At 42.2% G+C, this 20,811-nt stretch overlaps 2 protein-coding genes across 5 annotated transcripts in view; one reads left to right on the plus strand and one right to left on the minus strand.

The window, feature by feature from the left end:
• DOCK1 (dedicator of cytokinesis 1) overlaps nt 1-20,811 on the plus strand; it is a 278,248-nt gene that overhangs the window by 88,817 nt on the left and 168,620 nt on the right. For all 4 annotated transcript variants that reach the window (XM_058810726.1, XM_058810728.1, XM_058810727.1 and 1 more), the window contains exon 27: nt 755-850. In XM_058810726.1, coding sequence (XP_058666709.1) covers nt 755-850 — 96 coding nt within the window. The remainder of the gene's footprint in view (nt 1-754; nt 851-20,811) is intronic.
• INSYN2A (inhibitory synaptic factor 2A) overlaps nt 6,492-20,811 on the minus strand; it is a 28,324-nt gene continuing 14,004 nt past the window's right edge. Inside the window, exons 2-3 of the mRNA XM_058810730.1 lie at nt 18,162-18,233; nt 6,492-7,923 (exon numbers count right to left, since the gene is read on the minus strand). Of these exons, the coding sequence (XP_058666713.1) occupies nt 7,740-7,923; nt 18,162-18,233 (256 nt within the window). The 3' untranslated portion in view covers nt 6,492-7,739. The remainder of the gene's footprint in view (nt 7,924-18,161; nt 18,234-20,811) is intronic.

The following is a 20,811-nucleotide window of genomic DNA, read 5'->3' on the forward strand; positions in this document are numbered from 1 at the left end:
AAGGGGTTGTTTTACAGGAGGAATTTGTTTCTGGCAGCTTGGCTGCTCCTGTCTCTCTTTGTTGGCTGCTTTTCTCTCCATGGTGGGGGCTCACCTGCAGCTCCACCCTCTCCCAGGCTGATCCTGGCAGCAGGACCAGCTCCTGGGTGACTTTGTGCTGATGGTGGATTGTCCTTCAAATATGCAAATCTATTTTTCATCCAGAAAGTAAAAGATGGGAGCAAAGCTCATCTGTTTCTTTCACCTTGTGGTGTTTTTGGCTTTCTTTATTGTCCATCACTCCATGTGAGATTTCTGGATTTGTCCTTAAAAGCTTCATGGAATAAATATTTCATTTGAACTCTTTCAAAAGTAGTGGTAGGTTGCTTCTAATATTGACTGAAATTGGCAGTTCCTTAATGAAAGTTTGGCTTTGCTTTTCTCTTCCTTTTAATTGAGCTGTTGCAGAACAGCCCCCCCACCCTGGGTCTGGTAGTGCCTGTAGGGGTTTGATGCTGGAAGAATGACTTGGGGGAAGAAAATTAATGGGTAATAAGCTTCATTTCCATTGGCATTGTAACAGCACATTTTAATTTATCAGAAACACGTATTACCAAAATAACACTTTGTCAAAGCCCTTCCCTCCTTGTGATCAACAGCAAGTGATGTTTTACTGAATTTCCAGCAGACAGGTGGGGTGAAAGGCAGCAAAAATGGTTCAGTTGTGCTGCTGTCTGTTGTTTGAGGCTATCAGTGATTTATTCCTTGTCCTCAGGGCCCCACACAGCGCCATGTGCAGATCATCATGGAGAACCTGCTGAGGACAGTGAACAGAACTGTGATTTCCATGGGCCGGGACTCAGAGCTCATTGTGAGTAAACTCAAACACCTCTGTCACATCTCCCTGAACCTGCCTGTAATAGGATTGCAATCCCAGGTGACCCAAAGCAATCAAAACCTCCTCTCTCTGCTTGCTCAGGAAGCTGCAAAGCACTGCCTGGTAATTTTGCTGTGCTTGGCACAGGGGAAGAGCAAAAAAAAGAAAAAAAAAAAAAAAGCTTGAAAAATCTCTCTGAGCAGGTGATTAGCCAGGATTGATATCTGTGTGCACCACAATGATGTAGTATTGGTAATTAGCCAGCTGAGAAGTGTGGAAATGAGACTTGGCTGTTGTTGCTGCTTTACAAGCATTTACTTGTCTTTTTGATTTAAATTGAGATAACCAAGGTGAGTGTTCAAATGACTGAAGAGCAGAGCCTAAAATTATGTTTGGAGGAAGGACTGATGCAAGCAACCCTATTGACTTAACACTGTGTTTTTAAAGCCTTACACTTGAATTTTTCCACTGTTAATTAATGAATATTGGACTAAATAATGAAAAAAATAGTGAGGCTTGTTGATATCTGAGATGGGGATAGATCTGAGTGTGGTTTTGGGGGTCTCTCTGGGTGTTTTTGGGAGCCTCTCTGTGTGTTTGCCTTTCTCTGTATTCTTTTAGCTGGCTGCAGCTGGCAGCTGATCTCTCCAGGGAAGTGGTTGAAGTGAGCCAGGTCTGTGCTGTGTCTGAGCACTTGTCCCTCAGTTCTGCATCAATTTGGGTCAGTCTGGCTCAATGCACTGATTTCTTACCATGGGGTTAATTGGTAGTCAGATAGATGAGTCTGTCAGCAATTTGGTTTTTTGATCTCCTCTTTCCTTCCCAGTTGAAATTCTCCCTGTGATGGCACAGAGTGATATTTGACTTTTACACACAGTGATTTTTGACACAGAGCTCTGTGTCTTCAGCACTTCTTCCTTGGCATTTGGGGGTGCTCATGTTGATAAACCTGCTTCAATTTCATTTTGTCTTTGGTGCATCATCCAAAGACAGTTTTGGTCTCCTACTTGTATCACTTGGGGTTTTGCTGTAAGGAAGGGATAAGGGATCTCCAGATCCATTGCTGGAGCAAGAAGTCACAGAATCCCAGGATGGTTTGGGTTGGAAGGACCTTAAAGCTCATTTTATTCCAGGGACAGGGACAATTCCACTATCCCAGGCTGCTCCAAGCCCTGTCCAGCCTGGCTTTGGACACTTCAGGGATGGGAATCCACAACCTCTGTGGGGAAATGGTTCCAGGCTGAACATTCCTACAGAATATTCCAGTGCTGGGATGAGCAGTGCAAGGAAGTCAGACTTGGGTGTTATTTTAACTTCCTCAGATTCAGGCTGAATGAGAGTTAATTATTGTTTTGATGAAGGTGGTGCAGGTGATATTTAAAAACGTTAATTATGCCTTTTGCAGTTAGCAGAGGAGATTTGAAAAGCTGTGTGTGTGTTTGAACTCAGAGCAGTGATATTAAAGATCTGCATTGTGCTCCTGAGCACTGCCTGCAGTTCCTCAGCACAGCCTCCATGATCAGCTAATGAACACTGAGATTTCAGGGTGTTTTTAATGAGTACTTACTCCTACCTTACAATGCAGCCCTTGCTGAGGAGATTCCCCTGTTAAATAACCAGCCACAACTCATTTTTGTCGTGTCAGCAAAGTAGGAGCAGTAAAATTATTATTAATAATAATAATAATTTGGAAGCACAGCTTGACCTCTCTTACATCAGATTTGGGTTGAAATGATGCAGTGGCTTTCCTTTTTTAGTTTTACCTGTAGTAGAGAATTAACCATACAGGATGACTGGAAGGAAGGAGTTTAAAATATCTGACAGAGTTAAAGTAATGATAATTTCTTTAAAAGAAGTAAAATACAGGACATAACCAATTTTTTATTTTATAAATATAAATGTGCTGGTGTCCTAAAGCTGGCATGTTTTCTCCCTGGAAAAACACTCAGTGACACCATCTCTATCCAAAACCTGATGTTGCATAATGCAGTTTATGAGCAGTGGAGGAATGTCAAGGATTTAAGTGCTCAAGTGAGAAGTTTTAATTACAGGATGAGCCTTTTCTGCAGCATTGAACTGGAGGGGTTCTCCAATAGTCCCCTTTGGCTTTTTTCCTCCTTAAATGTGAGTTCCTCGATAAAATCAAAGGCAAGTTTTGTCCTATCACTTCAAAAGAGAATTACCTTGAAATAAGAGACCAGTTGCAAGGAGAAGAACCAGCTATTAAGTAAAATGAAGTATAAATGATAAGTTTAAAATCTGGTTTGACAATAATTGTGTTAGCAAAAGCATTTGTAATCCTCATTGGTCTGTTTTTCCCTCTGCAAGTCTCACTGGTGGTTTTTACTTGATCCATTTTCTGAGCAGAAGATTCTAATATTATTAATATTTATTTTATATGATGATTGTATTATTAGTACAGGATGCAGCCTGAGGGTGCTGAGCTGCTCCAAACTGCCTGGTTTAGGTTAAGTTTGCTCCTGCCTTGAGCTGCTGCTGCTCCTGGCCCAGGGAGAAATCACCTGGAAAAAACCACAAAACCTTTCTTACTGAAGAAAACATTGCTTGAAGAAAAAGTAAATAGAGCAAACTTCCTTGAGCCTTTGGAAGAGTGGCTTTAAATCTTCTCTTTCCTTTCCTGGTGGCTTTTGGACAGCGTTGGGTTCCATGTGAGGCAGCATCTTGGCCTGCTCCAGTAAATCAGGACAGAGCAGCCTCAGAGGCAGCTCCAGAATGGACCATGGCTGCTCCTTCTCCTCCTGTCAGCAGCTTGGGATGGGCCTCATTCCCAAAGGAAACCAAGCTCTGTAATTTCTGAAGGGAAATCTCCTGGCTTATAGTAAGATTGGGTTGGAATGAGATGGTGTCTAAGGTCACTTCCAACCCAAACCATTCCATGTTCCTGTGGTGGTAACTTCCAAAGTGTGTCCATAAGGAGAGTAGAAGGCATCTAAAGTTGTATGGGGAACAAAGTCAGTGCTGTGAGCAGGGAAAATGGGTTATTTTGGGTATTGGGGTGTGTGAGGGGGGAGCACTGGACAGGATTTGTGGTGTTACTGATGAGTGGAACCTTCTCCACTTTGCTGCTTTCCCCTCTGTGCTCTGGGATGGGGATGAGATGAAACCAGAACAGAAATGATGCAGGAGCCATCAGAAGGAGAAAAAGGGAATTTGTGAGCTCTGTCTGAGGTTTCTGGAAGGAGATTGAGAGGAGAATCTCTGTGGGGTGCAGGTGACACCTGACACAAGGAGAGTGTAGAGCAGAGTGGCACTGATGGGGGAGCTCTGGATAATCAATCAATCAATCAGTCAATCATTCTCCATGGTGCACTGTCCATCTCTCAGCACTTCCAGGCTGCAGGCCTCTCCAGAAGCATGTAAAATACAGGTGCAAGCCTGAAATCAGTTATTGATGGTCACAGGAGGCTTCTGGGGCTGCAGGTTGTTATTCAGGAGTTGAATCGGGGTGTGAATTATCTTCCTGTTCCAAAATTGGGAGAAGACCTCATTTGCTTCACCAGACTTCTTCCATGTAAAAATACTTTGCTTTATTGAGTCCCACGTTTTCTTCTCTTTCAAAATCATTTGAAATTACATATTGCAAGGTAATTTCACTGAAACTGATGGTGGCCATGATTTTATTCCATCACTAATACTGAACTTTTTTTGTGTTGTCAGACCATCCCTGTTGCATTCCCTACCAACATTTATGGCAAGGAGCTGCACTCACCTAAACAAATGGACACATTTGTAGCACTCCAGTTATTTTAATGAACCACAGATGGCTTTTATGGAATATTAAAAATCTTCATGCAGGTCCCTTTCGTTCTCCCAGACAAAATGGTGTTGGTGCAGTTGGATTTTTAGTGGCAATCTGGTTCAATTCCAGCTCAATTCCAGCAGCAATATATAATGTGTGGTAATACACAGGTCCTGGTGTAATCTAACAGCTGACTTGGTTGGGAAGTTCATGAAAATTTACTCTATTTGACTGGAATAAGTGATTTAAGCTTTAAAACATTGAGTGAAATCAAAGGCATGGACAGTGGTTTTGCATTTTAGGCAAGAAAAAGCAAACACTTTGTACCCATGGTAGGATTTTCCAGTTTTAATCAGGTTTTTTTTCACTTTATCCTGGTTTTTTAAAAGTTTTTTTACAGTTATTTTTGTTTTTCATCTTTAAGAAACCAAGTGCTACTCACAGGAATAGTGTTTTCCTCCTAGTTCTAAAGCTAAGAATGCAGCTGTTGCTGTGTGGAAATTATAAGGACTCAGCAAAGAGCAAGGGATATAAAATCACTGCAGTATTTATTGGCTAAAAAGTATTTTGAAGCAGGAGATGGGAGAAGTGCAGCTAGAAAATCAGTGTATGAAGTGCAGGGGACTGCCAGTGAATCCAGCAAAGCCACACTGAAAATAAAAATGCATTTTCCTCATTAGAACCTCCAAGATCTTCTACATGAAGGTGAAAATAGCTCTGTGACATTGAACTAAAAGCTCTAAAGAATTAGGTTTGTTTTTTTTCTCTTGGTGTCTATCTAACCTGAGCCTGAGTGATTCTAAAGGCAATACAATTATGATACATTTTACACACTTGCAAAAACATTTTATTACAAAGTACATCCGAGGGTACCAGAGAACACGAGATGTCAGTTGGAAGCAAGACTCTATGGTAATGTCAGCTTTCCCCAGGTTTAAAAAAATGTAAAAAATTAAAAATTTGCAACTTCTTAAGAAAATAGCCTGGACATGTACAGAACACGCCGTGAGAACTTTCCCTTTGAGCTCTTTGTTTCTCCAGCTGGAGTTTCCTCCCTCTTTTCCCCTGATTCCAGGAGCTCTGGATCACTCAGGGTCCCTGCACACACAAAGCTACTGAGGGGTGGCACTGAGGATTTGGGAATTGATTGCCATGGAAAGATGCTTGGTTTAATTTCCTTAAAAAGCCCCAAACACTAGGCCTGTTAGCATGGAGGCGTGCATTAGGTATTAATGTTTTTTTTAATAATGAATACTGCTGTATTTTTCTTTTTCTGCCCATTTTTGAGATTCCTTTCTGCTTTAAAAAAAAAAGTATTTTTTAATTTGGAAATATTTGGGTTTCTTAGCCATGTTGTGTGGGCGGTCTTGTAAACAGTTCTATATTTTAGTTAAAAACAATATAAAATACATGAAATATGGGGTTTTTTCCACATGAAACAATGGCACTTCCTTGTGTACAGGATCACCTTCCTAATCCTTCAACTCCCACCAGAGGATTTCAGGATTTGCTTCTGTGCAAGAACTCATAGCCCTCTTGAAGGTTTACTGCAAATATTGAGCTGGCCAGAGGCATCTTCTGCATTTCCTTTCCCATTTTAATTTGCTTTTCTTGCTCTTTGAAGGGAAAAAAATTAGGTTATTTTCCTCCAGTTTCCTCTCAGGAGTAAATTGGATGCTGAGCTAAGAGGAGAAACAGTGAAAAACACTTCCCCAAATTTTTAGTCTGTGCAAATTAATGATCACAGTCCTTTCACCTAAAGGCTGAAGAATTTGTACCTTCCTGCTGCTACAGGGGAAGCAATTTCAAACCCAGTTTGTCACACGACACTCAATTTATCTGAAATCCTTAAGGAAAAATCCCAAACCAAAACAAAAGACATGATTCCCACTCCCTGGCCACTTCTAGCATGAGGAATTTTTCCACCAGTGGTCATTTTAGATGCAAGTTTAATGGCAGTAGCAAATACTTAAAGGAAGAGTTGCAGTTTATAAGTCAGAGCAAAATTTTTAGTGCCGTTTCAAAAAAACCCAAATCAAATTAGGAAAAATCTGATTCACATCTCTCTCCTAAGTGTTTCAATTACTGAGTACAATTAATAGATTGAGATATAAATTATAATAAGCTGGGAAACCCATCTGAGCAGCTTAATAAATAAATAAATAGCATTTCCAATTTTGGCTCCTTCCAAGCAGTGCTGCAGCCTGGACATCTCCTGGTGCCTTCTGCAGCAGTGGAGAGGTTTTTCCAAAGACTGTTAGAAAAAAATACTAACCCATGGCAAAGGCCAACAATCCGGCCTGGGATGGGTCTGTTTTGGGGTTGGGTTTTGTTCCTGTGTGGTTGAGACCTTTCCAAGGTGACACTGAGGGGTTGTCCATGGCCTGGACCCTGTGAGCTGGAGGTTGCTTAAAGGCTGGGCCTGATTTTTGGGAGGTTTCTGGCCGCTCCCCTGCTGGGGCTGAGCAGCAGAGTGGTTCTTCTGGTGGTGAGGACACAGCTAAACCAGAGATGAGGTTGAAATGTGAGAGCTTGGTTGGAGTCTACATCGCATGAAGGCAGAGAATACACCACAGTCACGTCTCGGAGATCGGCGCGGCCGCAGGCCGCGGGAAAAATTGTGCTTTGTCCAGGAATTCTGTGCTGAAAACTGCACTCCCCGATCAACATGGAGCTGTAAAACTCAACACCACTGCAAACATAAGGCTTGCTGCTGATTTTCCCCCTCGTTGCTGTGCAGAGACAACAACCCAGACCCCCAAAAGGCCTCCACCATTCCTGGGGGAGCAGGATGCCGGCCTACGCTTAACGGGTCGGAACGCCGCGCTTTCGGATCTGAGGAGGGGAGGGGAACAGTTTTACTTCCCGTCTTTGTCCAAGTTTCCACTCAGGTTTTACATCCCACATTGGCAAACTGCGAGTAGAAGTGGGCAGGGGGTTCCCAAGCCCGTGCTGCTGGGCAGAGTCCGTCGCTACAAAGGCCTTTTTGGTACGCGCGGTGAGAACTGGACGCTGCCCCTGGCCAGGATGCTGCTCCTTCCACCAAATCCCATCAGAGACGATGGATACAACTCCAAATATTTGTCAAAGAAGGCCTTGAACTCCACACGTCATGGACTTGGGTTAAAGGAACCAGAGTTTCCATCTTCCATGCTTTTTGGATTCAGTTTTGGATTTTTGCTTGGGAGTCGAGGAGTAGCTCTCCTGAGAATAAGGCAAAGGTGCAACCTGAGTTTCCTCAATAGGATGAAGTTTTCTCAAAACTGGCTGTAGTTTATCTTCTTGCTGTTTAAAATCCAATTCCACGCTAGAAATGGGAAGAGAAAAGCACTCATTAATTATGATGATAGAAAAAATTAACTCAATGTCTAAGTGCTTAATTTATGGAAGTCAATAAATACTTCTTGCATGAAAATGGAAAGGAGAAGTTCAAAAAGGGACATATTACAGGGAAAAATAGGAATGGGATTGTTCAGGAGGGTTAAGGAGGGTCTTGAGGATTATGGTGGAGGTGCTGAGAAGTGACTGAACATGAGAAATCCAACTGTTTTTTTGGTGGAGAAATGACTTTTGAGGGTGTCCAGGCTCAGTTTTCCCTTCTGGGAGGTCAGGGTGGCAGCCAGGCACCTGCATCCTTGTTCTTTGGGGAAAGCTGAGAGCTTGGCCAAAAGCAAGGAGGCTGTCCCAGAAATTCTTTACCTCAGCTCTCCCTTTCCACTTTTACCATGGGAAAGATTAATTTCATCAAGTTCCTGTTGTATTTATAGACTCATGTACATGTGAGGAACAAATAGATCAATTAAAAAGCAGTTCTCCTTTATAGTGCATCCTTGCCTTCAGAAAACCGACAGAAGCTGTAAAATCCCTGTCCTGAATTCCAGACACTGTTGCTACAAAATCCTTTGAGCAATTAAGAACCACAATTGAGATGAAATTCCAGCCCTTATTTGAGCTTTGTGCTGCAGAGCATTTTGAGACCACTTTATAAACCAAAGGAACCACAGCATAAAATGGAGCAAGAGTCCTGTCTAATGGGGGGAACTGAATTTTGGCCCTCACAACTACCCAGAACTTTGGGTGGTTTTGGTTGGGTTTGTGCAGCAGCCTCTAGCCATGCTCTGCACTGAGGCTGTTCCTGTCTTGTGTAGAATATTTGGGGCTGGAAGGACCTTTGAAGGATTCCTGTTGCAGTGGGGCCTCTGGATATCAGAGGATGAATTTAAAAGGGTGAAATTTTGGGAATTTAGACACCTGGATTAAATTTTTTCTTCCTTGTCCCCCTCCACTGCTGAGCTGTCTTGGGATTTGCACTGGCTGCTTTTATTGTTACCTAAATATGGAGTTATCGTTCCTGAGCTTGAGCTCACTTTTAATTAGGACTAAATATGTTTTCTGAGGTATTTCTGCCATTGCTTGTTTGGAGTGAACCACCGGAGAAGTGAGATGTGCTTCCCCAGGTCTCATCCATAAAGAGATTACTGTAAATTGAAGTTTAAGCCCTGTCTGATTTAAGGAGAGCAGGGACACGGCACAGAACACCTGCAGCCATTTCCAGGGAATTCTCCAACAGAATCATTAGGGTTGGAAAAGACCTCCAAGATTTCCAGGGGGAGGTGTGGGTGGACTTCACCTGCCACAGGCTTTGTAAACTGAGCACAGAATGTCATCAAATGCCATCTGCTGATTTAGGTGGGGTTTATTTTCCTCTTGGGAATCAGAGATGCTGAGAGAAGGGTAAGGAGAATTTTGTGCTTTGTTTTGTTTTTAAGAGCTGGTGATTCTGACTGGAAGAACTCTGGTGGAGCCCCAGAAAGGGGTGCTGGAAAGGTGTGAGGTCTTTTTACATTTGACTGTGCCTAATTTGGTGTTTGGTTTGAGTGTAAATCCATTTTTAGCAAAAGTTTTGCCATTTCAGTGATTTGGGTGAACTTCAATAGCAGAGAAAAGAAATACATTAGGTAAGAATTCAAATAGAGTATTTTACCCATTGCTGTGTTTATAATGAATAAAAAGCCATTTAGCCATTTCAAATCAAAGATAATTTTAAAAAATTTCAGCTCAATGCTGGAAGTATAGAATGGTGAATTTTCAGGAGGCAGCTGTATTGGTGCAGAGTCACATTCCAAGCCTACTGCTTAATATCCCTCCTTGTGAATGGAAAAACAGTGTTATCTTTACTGCTGACATGTTCTGTGTGCTGTGTGGCTGGCAAAAAACACTTGGTTAGAGAAGTTCAGCATGAATTTAGTGGTGAGATGTGGATATCAGCTCATTGGGAATGTCCCAGCACAGGAATTCTGTCAGTGAGACAGAGAAAATCTTGGAATGTGGGAGATGCTTCTCTAAGAGCTCCCTAAAATCTCATTTAAAGTGCAACATTTAGCATGTGTTGTATCTGGTTTTGGTTTTTTTTTTCCTCAGTATCAAGTATTTTTGGGGAAAAAATAAAAAGGCCTTTCAGCTCTGGCATTGCCAGAGTTCATTTTTACTCCTTTCAAACATGATTCTTGCAGGGAGGCTCTTAAGAGCTGCTGAAAATTGCTGTAAAAAAAAGAAATTGTTATAAAACCCCCTTGCTGAAGAGAGTAATTTTTTATATAATCAATTTCTATTAAAGATAGACCTCAAGAGGAAAAAAAAAAAAAGCATCTTAGTTCTGGTCCATCTGACAAGCCCCATGTTATTGCTGCTGCAGCACAGATCAGCTTTCGGCTCTTCACATCCAAGGGAAATATTTTGCTTCTGAAGGGTATAAAGAGGCTGAAGAGAAAATATTTGTGTTATTTCAGCATTTAGAACTGTAAATTTTGCAGAATAATTGATTGGGGTCTATCAGCATCAATTTATCCAGCATTGGAAGTGTTTTAATGGGATTGCTCCGTCAGGCAAATTATTTGATTTTAAACTTAGGCTTTAATTTTTCTGCTGCAGAAATAAGACAAAGACCTGTTTAAAAAAAAATGTACATATCTATGTTATCTACAGCTGACTTTATTTTTACTCTTTAATTTTGTATCAATCATATGAAATACTGCTAATCATGATCAATGATAGATTCCCAGAAAGGTTTGGGTTGGAAAGGACCTTCAGGATCATCCAGTTCCAACCTTCCACTACCCCAGGTTGCTCCAAACCCTGTCCAGCCTTGCCTTGGCCACTTCCAGGGATTAAATTCAGCAAATATTCCATATTTGTAGGACTTCCTGATATTTTTGTTAATGCACTGTGTTCCTGAGCTTGATTGTGTCACCTGTCACAGCTCTGCCAATCCTGTTTTGCTCAGTGCTATTTCTGTCCCCTCAGCATCTCCAGGTGTCCTCTCTCCAAATGACCTTTTCCTGAAATATCCTCCTGCCATGTGCCTCTTTTCACTTTCAAACTTGCATTTTGTCCCTTAAGCCTGCCCATAATAACTCCATTAATTTAATTATCCAGGACTCCCCTGTTCTCTTGGCATGACACACGGAGATGGGAATTATTTGCTTCAGAAGCATTTTTTCTTTAATAATAGAATCATATTTTTCAATGGACTGACAACTCTGAACAAGCCCTACAGAAACAAGAGATGAATTTTAAATATTATTTAATAGCACAAATCTTGGCCTGACACCTGGTCAGGACATCCTAAAGCTTCACTTCCCTCCATGTTGTTAAAGATTGTTAAATTTGGAGCACTGATTCAGAGTTTTTCCATCTTTAATGCTATCCCAAATTCTTCCTCCAAACAGAGGGGCTGTTTTTATCAACAAGCAGTAAAATTCTGTTTGTGATAAATATTTCTGTGTTTTCTCCCCAGAATCCCTATAGACTTACAAGGTTTGCAACCAAAACTTCCCATTTTAGGGCAGTTGCCTGTACATCAGTGCTGTCTTTCCCAGGAAAATTGGGCCAAATAAAATCAACTAGCAGCCCTTGGATGATTTTATTTTGGCACCACCCTCACAGGGAAGGATTTTTTCCCAGTATCCCATCCAGTCCTGCCCTCTGGCACTGGGTGCTGTTCTTTGTGTCCTGTCCCTCCATCCTTTGTCCCAAGTCTTTCTCCAGCTCTCCTGGAGCCCCTTCAGGGAGATGAATTTTCTCTTTTTGGCTTTCTGTGTTTGACAGTATATATTAATGAGTTTACATTTGCATGCAGGCAGCAGAGAACCTTTTCTAATTTAGTTGAGCTATGAGGGATTGAGAGCAGAATTTGAGGAGTGAGAACCATTGGGATTAAACATATGGACTGTGGGAGGGTTTGGAGCAACAACCTCTGAGATATGGATGGGTTTTCTCATTTTCTAGCACAGTCACACGTTGTTGTCATGGATCATTTTCAGGTTTTAGCTGCTCATGATCTGTTGGTTACTGGAGAATTGCTGAATCAGAGAAATCTGGGTTCAGGATGGAGCTGCTGAGGCATTTCAGAGAATCATGGGATCACAGAATGGTTTGGGTTGGAAGGGACCTTAAAGCTCATCCCATTCCAAGCCCTTGGGCAGGGACACCTCCCACTGTCCCAGGATGCCCCAGTGTCCAGCCTGGCCTTGGGCACTGCCAGGGATCCAGGGGCAGCCACAGCTGCTCTGGGCACCTGTGCCAGGGCCTCCCACCCTCACAGGGAACAATTCCATCCCAAAATCCCATCCCTGCCCTCTGGCACTGGGAGCATTCCCTGGGTCCTGTCCCTTCAGACTCTTGTAGTCTCTCTATCTGTATCCTTGAGATACTGGAAGGGACCCTGAGGTCACCCCAAAGTTTCTGATCCAGGCTGAACAATCCCAATTCTCCCAACCTTTCCCCACAGCAGAGCTGCTCCATCCTCTGATCATCCTGGAGCTCCTCTGGGCTCATCCCAGCAGCTCCATGTCCATCCTCCACTTGTCCCTTGACACCTCCAGGGCTGGAGCCTGCTCAGGTTCTGAGCAGCTTTTTCCTCCTTCTGCCTCCAGGGAAATCCTCCTTCCTTCCTTCCTTCCTTCCTTCCTTCCTTCCTTCCTTCCTTCCTTCCTTCCTTCCTTCCTTCCTTCCTTCCTTCCTTCCTTCCTTCCTTCCTTCCTTCCTTCCTTCCTTCCTTCCTTCCTTCCTTCCTTCCTTCCTTCCTTCCTTCCTTCCTTCCTTCCTTCCTTCCTTCCTTCCTTCCTTCCTTCCTTCCTTCCTTCCTTCCTTCCTTCCTTCCTTCCTTCCTTCCTTCCTTCCTTCCTTCCTTCCTTCCTTCCTTCCTTCCTTCCTTCCTTCCTTCCTTCCTTCCTTCCTTCCTTCCTTCCTTCCTTCCTTCCTTCCTTCCTTCCTTCCTTCCTTCCTTCCTTCCTTCCTTCCTTCCTTCCTTCCTTCCTTCCTTCCTTCCTTCCTTCCTTCCTTCCTTCCTTCCTTCCTTCCTTCCTTCCTTCCTTCCTTCCTTCCTTCCTTCCTTCCTTCCTTCCTTCCTTCCTTCCTTCCTTCCTTCCTTCCTTCCTTCCTTCCTTCCTTCCTTCCTTCCTTCCTTCCTTCCTTCCTTCCTTCCTTCCTTCCTTCCTTCCTTCCTTCCTTCCTTCCTTCCTTCCTTCCTTCCTTCCTTCCTTCCTTCCTTCCTTCCTTCCTTCCTTCCTTCCTTCCTTCTTTCCCCCCCCCCCTCAGCTGACACCTGAATCTCCCCTCACATCCTCCTGGCTCTCAGAGCAGCTGGACCATGGGAAGTGGAGCAGGAATGACAGAATTCCACCCTGTGGGTGCCATTCATTGGGTGACACAGCATTAGTGCTTCACATCCTGAAAAAACAGGATCCAGAGAAGCACTCATCACATCAAAATGAGCTTAATGCACTTCCCAGCAATCTCTGCTAAATTTCAGCCCAAAAATCAGCCCAGCCTGCGATCCAAAGCACTGCCAGCATTCAGGAGCCTTTGAGATCCATTTTTCATCTTATAGTCCAGAGATAAGATGAGAAAATGTAAATTAATTAATGTGGGTAGGAAATAAAAAGGTGATGAAAATTGCTATTCTCAGCATTGAACCACCTGATTTTCTTACACTGTTGCTATCCTAGGGATTGATGCCTTATGCTCACTTTTTTATTGCCACATTTGTTAATTTGAATAATTAATATTTAAGTATCTAACCTTTAAAAGTGAATTTCTTCCATGTGGGCTCTGTGCTGCCTGATTAACTTTTATCCCCATGTTTTAACCTGTTTGACCTCTTGCACTGAATTGCATTTTATAGATTCTAAATAATATATTTTCTGCTGGGTAGTGAGAGTCCACCTTAAATTAATATAAAGTAAAAGCACAGCAGCATAAATCAATAAAGGAGTAAAAAGTAGCCAAATTAATGGTTGAGACAGCTTTGAATGATTTTTTTTTCCCCACAGAAGTGGAGTGTGGATTTGTTTTCTTTCCAAGTCAGAAATTGGGATTTCAGCTCCCAGAAGTTTCCCTCCAGCAGCTGAAATTTCCTTGTAAAAGCTGTTGGAAATTCCTGACCTTCCTGCCTGAAGGGAAGTCCAGCAGGAATCCCACAAAATCCTCCTTCCCAGAATAATTACTGCTAAAATCCTGAGAATAATGCACCAAATATTCTGAGGAACCCCATTTTCTCCTTCTTAAGGATTAACATTCACGTGGGATGGGAAATTAAACAGGAGCAGGAAGGGCAGGCCCAGGAAAAGATAATTACAGAATAAAAGAGGCTGGGGAGCTTTCAGTCCACCTGGGTTTGGGGTTTTTCACAATTGCTATATTTTCTGCATTTTAATGCAATTCTTTCCTAGCAGCAACATTTTACTGCACTGTAAAAATTGTGTATTTACTGCCATATACAGAAATTTAATTTAAATTCTTCAGTGTTTAAATTGACTTTGTCCTGGCAATACCCCCAGTTAAACTTCTTTTCTGTCTTTAAAAATGCCCATGGGGCATCAACATCAGACAGAAATTTGTGTTGTGTTTGTAGCAGATGATTTTGGAAGGGTTCTGTGACCTCATGGTTATTGAAACTGCTGGATAAAATGATAAAGTGGTTGGGGTTTTTTAATTTAATCACATTTTTGGCTTCTGTTTTAAATTCTACCTGAACGTGGCTACCAAGAATATTTTTTACTGACAGTTTTAAGGCTGTGGCTGCTCTGGTGCAGTGAGTGATTCCTGGCTCTGGAGTTCCAAGTTCCTGAACATATTGCAGAAATAAGTAGAATTTTGAGGAAAATGAAATATCCAAATGGGAATGTCTTTCTTTTCCTTCTGATTTTCAAAGCAGCTTCTGGTTTTGCTAATTTGTCTTTTTGATACTCTTTTAATATTTCAGCAGTGTCCTATTTATTTTAGAAAATGAGAAAATAATCTGATTTTCCTTTTTTTAGTACTAAGAAATATTTATTCATCTCAATATAAAGACAAAATAATATAAAAGAGATTTTTAATAGTAACAGAAAATTAAATTTAATATGCAAAATAACTGTATTCCCAAAAGGCTCTTCTTAGAATTTATTCCTGCCAGTATTAATATTTTGGATGCAAAAACTCTTTAAAGCACAACAGGGTTTTTTTGTTGCCTTCTCCATTGTCTGTGGTTTTTTGTGCTCCCTTATATCAATACTCTGAAATTCATCTTGAGGGGGAAGAATTTAATTCCATGAATTTCTACCTCACCTGTGCTCTGCCTGACACCACAGGATGCACTTGGGTAACTTAATAATTCCTTTGAGATGCTGTTTGAAAATGAAGATTTGGAACAGCTGTAAATATTTTTTTTTAGTGTTACAATGTTAAAAATTGAATCAAAATCCAAAAACCCACACAGTCAGTTAAAGCAAAGTGAAGGATTTCTGTTTAAATATTGATTTATCCCTGAAGGGCATTATTTATATATTAATGCCTTTATGGGATAAAATAAATATATATATAATTATTATAATATCATATTTATTTACTATTATAGTAACATATTATTTACTATTATTATTATGTAATTGTATAGAGTATAATTAATTATATATAGAATATATATTAGACATATATATTATACATATATATATAGAATATATATATGTATATAGAATATATATTATACATATATACATGGAAGTATATATATATATATTTATATGGGATAAATTAATCATATATTTATTTATTTATGTAGATATTTAAGTCTCTCCTGTGTTAATTGGGAAAAAGAGCTCAATACTAAGAACCTCCTGCTGTGACAGGTCCAGTGCCTTCCAACAACTCAGGGATTTTTGGCAGCTTGAGCAGTTTTAATTTCTGTTCCTAAAAGCTGTTTTGCCCTAAAGAGGGCTCAGGTCACTCCCTGCAGCGTTTTCCATGCAAACCCTTGGCAAAGGAGCATCTGGATTTAATCCAGCCTGACTCAGGAGCTGCTGCCCTTTTCCCAGAGGTGTTCAGAAGTTCCTGTAGGATATCCCAGGGCTGCTTTTATCAGTGAATTCCTGCTTTATCCCTTCTGGCTTATCCTGTCTCCATAATCCCCTTTGCTCCTGCCTCCCCTGCTTTGCTGTGCCTCTGCTCTCTGATTTCTTGCCTGCAGCAGGAATTCTCCTCAGCTGGCACAAAGCTGAGCTGGTTTTTGCTCAAAAATCCCCTGCAAACAGGGCTTGAGGCAAATATCCAAAGGGATTCCAGCTGGGAATGGCAGCAGGACCTCCCAAAGGAATCCAGCTGGGAATGGGCAGCAGGACTTCCCAAAGGAATCCAGGTGGGAATGGCAGCAGGACCTGCCCAGAGCGATCTCAGGTGGGAATGGCAGCAGGACCTCCCAAAGGAATCCAGCTGGGAATGGGCAGCAGGACTTCCCAAAGGAATCCAGGTGGGAATGGCAGCAGGACCTGCCCAGAGCGATCTCAGGTGGGAATGGCAGCAGGACCTCCCAAAGGGATTCAAGGTGGGAATGGGCAGCAGGACCTGCCCAAAACATTCCAGGTGGGAATGGGCAGCAGGAGCTCCCAAAAGGATTCCAGGTGGGAATGGCAGCAGGACCTCCCCAGAGGGATTCCAGGTGGGAATGGCAGCAGGACCTCCCAATGGAATCCAGGTGGGAATGGCAGCAGGACCTCCCAAAGGAATCCAGGTGGGAATGGCAGCAGGACCTCCCAAAGGAATCCAGGTGGGAATGGCAGCAGGACCTCCCAAAGGAATCCAGGTGGGAATGGGCAGCAGGACCTCCCAATGGAATCCAGGTGGGAATGGCAGCAGGACCTGCCCTCTCTCAGCAGGAAAACTCTCCCAACTTGCTTTTCTGGATTTCATTCCCATTGAAGGCAAGAATGGAAGCTGGAAATTTCCTTAACTTGAAAATCCACTGAGTAGAAATTAGGATTTGCAAAAATGTCTTAATTGGGTTTTTCCCTAGCTAATGAAACCAGGAGAATTCCCTGCTGGGGTTGTGCTGTGCTGTTACCTCCAGGCTGCTCTGGGGCAGGAATTGCACAGCAAAAGGGAGGCACAGGAGGCTTTGGGTGTTTCTGTGCTTCTGAACTTGGCTGCAGAGGAGGAACAAAGACATTAATTGGTTCCTGCTCCTGCACAGAGCCCTGTTGTGGTCGGTTGTAAGTGGAGCTGGAGGTTTCCATCCTTTTCTCCTTTTTTTCTGTGCAGTGAAGAGAGAATTCATAAATAAATAGCTCCAGCTGTTCTGCCTAAAGCTGGCTGAGCAGAGAATTAAGGAGTGAGGGGGGAAATCCTACATTGGTGCCTTCATTTGAGTTTTGTCTGCACTGGAATTGGTATATTTGTGCATTTTCATTTGTGCTGCACTGCCTGATCTGCTGAAACCCTGAGCAGTTTGTTTTCCCCTCCCCTGCAAACAGTCAGGTGGATTTTTTGGGACTCCAGAGCAGGAGGACAATGAAGCTGTCAGGGTGAAACATTGTCAGCTCATGATGGCTTCACCTCATGCCCAGTGCCTGTTATTCCTTCACTGGATGTGCCAAAAAAACCCAAACTGGGTAGGATTGCCAGTTTATAAAATCAGAAAATTAAATGGTTTGTGTTGGGAGGGATTTTAGAGCTCATCTCATTCCATCTCCTGGGCAGGGACACTTCACTATCCCAGGGTGCTCCAGCCTGGCCTTGGGCACTGCCAGGGATCCAGGGGCAGCCACAGCCCCGTGGGAATTCCATCCCACAGGGAACAATTCCTTCCCAAAATCCCATCCATCCCTGATTTTACTCTGAAACTGTAGATGGGATCTGTATCTGGTTCTCTTTGCTTTACAAACCCTCTCTCCAAGTGACTTCCCAAGTCCAGTTGTTATTGCCATAAAAATAAATCTGAAGTAGGTACAGAAATGTATAAAAGTAAAATTGAAGTTGACTTGTTGGCCGGAAAATCAGAAATACCTCCAGCAACAAAGCTCACCCCTTGTAACACCTCCCATCCCACAGCTCTGTGCCCACAATCATCTCTTTGTGATTTAAATTTCCACAAATGTTGAATTTAATGACTTTAATGGAGTTAAATTTCTGTTTTGTTGGTTGGAACATCGAGGCCAATTGCTGAGCCTGCATTAGGGACTGAATCTTTGCTTTTTCCCAGGGAAAAATGGGATTATTGGTATTTTTACCCACCTGTAGATAATACATGCACTGTTCCTGCACGTGTCACAATTGGCCGTGTCCTGGCCGGTCCGATAGGAAAGCCTGCAAAGAAAAGAACATGGCATCAGTAAAAAAGTTATTTATTTAACAAGTTTTGGCCTTCCATGACCATTTTCATAATAATCAGATTTTCAGGATTATTTTTTACCTTGAATATTGAATATAAAAATCCAGACACTAGGAGAACAGCACCAAAAATTCAATTTAAATTAAGAAATTACTTTTTTGGGATGGATTGATATTTTCTCCACTCACTCTACCCAAACTTTGGGCATTAAGCAGTAAACCAAAACACAAAATCCATTCTATCAGGAGGAGTACACAGACTATAATAATGCAACATAAGATCTGTTTAGGAATTTTGTGCCTCTCAGTGAGGTCTGAAAATTTGTTGTAGGGGTGTTTATGTGTTAAAAGGAAGAAAATGCCTTTGAAATGACATTTCCTGTGCTCCCTTAGCCTGCAGCTGTGTTTTGTCACACTGGTTTGAAGTCTGTTGCAGCAGTGACTTCTCATTTACCTGTGCTTGTCTCTGCCTTGGTCACTGTTAATTAAAAAGGGGTTTTTAAGGTATGCAGGTACTATTTAAGACACAGAATTTTCATTAAAATAAATATATTTCATTAAAATAGAACAGTTGCCTGTGAACATGAATGTGCTGGCATGCAGATGAGTTTAAAATGAAAATTGTTAATTCAATATTTGTACATTGGTACTTAGATTTTTCTTTGTAAAATCACAAATTTACACTCTTTTGAAGTTAATTTCAGTTTGTTACATACAAACAAGTGCTGGCAACATTTTGTCAAGGTTGTTTTTAGAAGAAGTGGGAAATAATTTGTCCACGGAACTTTGGAGATGTTGAAAATAAGTCCAGGTCAGGATTCCTTCAGGGAATGAGGTTCTGCCTCAAGCCCAGGCAGTTCAGCTGATTGACCTCCCGTTATTCAGGGCTGCTTTGCTTAGCAGGGGCATCTCTGCCCTTCCCTGCCCTTGCAGGGACAGAGCTCCTCTGCTGCCCTGACAATGAGCAAAAATTAAAAATTCAACATAAAAATTTGCAAAAAAAAGAGCCTAATTTTTACCTGACCAAATATCCAGCCTATGTAATATCAAGTGTTAGTGGGAAATTCTGCACCAAGTGTTTGATGTGCCTGTGCCCAGGATGGAGAATCAGCATTTCTGAGGTGCTGCAGGCTGTTTGTGAGCTCAGGAAATGATCAGCTGGGCCTGTGTCACTTTTCTGTATGATTTTAAGGATTAGCAGTGGCTGGGGTGGTGGCACAGCCACAGGCTCTGGGTGCAGCTCCTGGCGCTGTGGTGGCACCAACACAAGTTCATGAGAGGGTGAATCTGCTTCTTTTAAGATTTTTATTCCTTCTTAAAGCAAAATAGAAAGTGGAGTTCTTGCTGTTCTAGCTGGTGGTTGTTATTTTGGCCTCAAAAGTGCTTTTCAATCAGAGGTATGTGCTCCAATTACCAACACTGCTGATTTTTAACATCGCACAAAAGCCACGTCATGGAACCATGGAATGATTTGGGTGGGAATGGAACTTAAATCCCATCCAGTGCCACCCCTGCCATGGCAGGGACACCTCCCACTGTCCCAGGTGCTCCAGCCCCAGTGTCCAGCCCGGTCTTGGGCACTGCCAGGGATCCAGGGGCAGCCACAGCTGCTCTGGGAATCCCATCCCAGATCCTCCCCACCCTCCCAGGGAACAATTCCTAATTCCCAATATCCCATCTTAACCTGTTGTCATTTTCCCAACCCAGAAAATGAAATTTGAGATAAATTTAGGGTAGAATGTAATATAAAAGTGGATTTTTATTGAAGGCTTTCAGGGACAGTTATGGAAAGATGCCTGCAAAAGTCTTCCCCTCCCAGTGGTGAGTAGATTTTTATAAGTTTCAGGAAATTAACGTAATTGATGAATGTAATTAGGAGGACAGGTGATGGTACAATTTTCTCTGGGTCAAGTCCCTTTTCTGGAGTTTGGCACTAAGCTGTACTTTGTCCATGAAATGTATCTTGAAGAGTTGTTCTCAGCCTTGGTAGTCAGGGAGAACCAGCCTAGGATAGGGGTCTTGTATTTCTCAGGGCTTGGAGTGCTGCAGTTTTTGCTGGTTTATGTTTAGGGAAAAGTAATGGAAAGTTATTGGGAACACTGGCCATTAATATAGTAGGTTACAGAACTCCAAATATATATGCAGAGAATACAGAGGAAATAGAAAAGGAAAAAAAAAATGCAAAAACCAAAATGGCATCAAACCCACCCGCCTTCAGATGTGCAGAGGAATTCACACAAAGCAAAATGTCCATTTGCTGTGCTCTTCCTTATGGGAAAACCCTATTCCTGGTTTATATTTGCTCTTATCCTCTCTAAGAGAAGCAAATCCTGATTTTCATTTCCTCTCTTCAGACCTTTCAGAAGCTGACATTCAAATTGTCCCTACTATGAACCCGAGACTTGTAAAATGTTTTTTTTTCCAAGCTATTGATCAGCTCCTAAAAGCTCTAACTAAAGATACAACATTTAAAACCTAGAGATGAGTTGGGGAAGGCCTTTATTTACTGAGGACATAAAGAGAGTCAATAGCTGCCTTCAGAGGGATGTGGCTC

The sequence above is a fragment of the Ammospiza caudacuta genome, chromosome 9, assembly GCF_027887145.1.
Source record: "Ammospiza caudacuta isolate bAmmCau1 chromosome 9, bAmmCau1.pri, whole genome shotgun sequence".
NCBI classification, from domain to species: Eukaryota; Metazoa; Chordata; class Aves; order Passeriformes; family Passerellidae; genus Ammospiza; species Ammospiza caudacuta.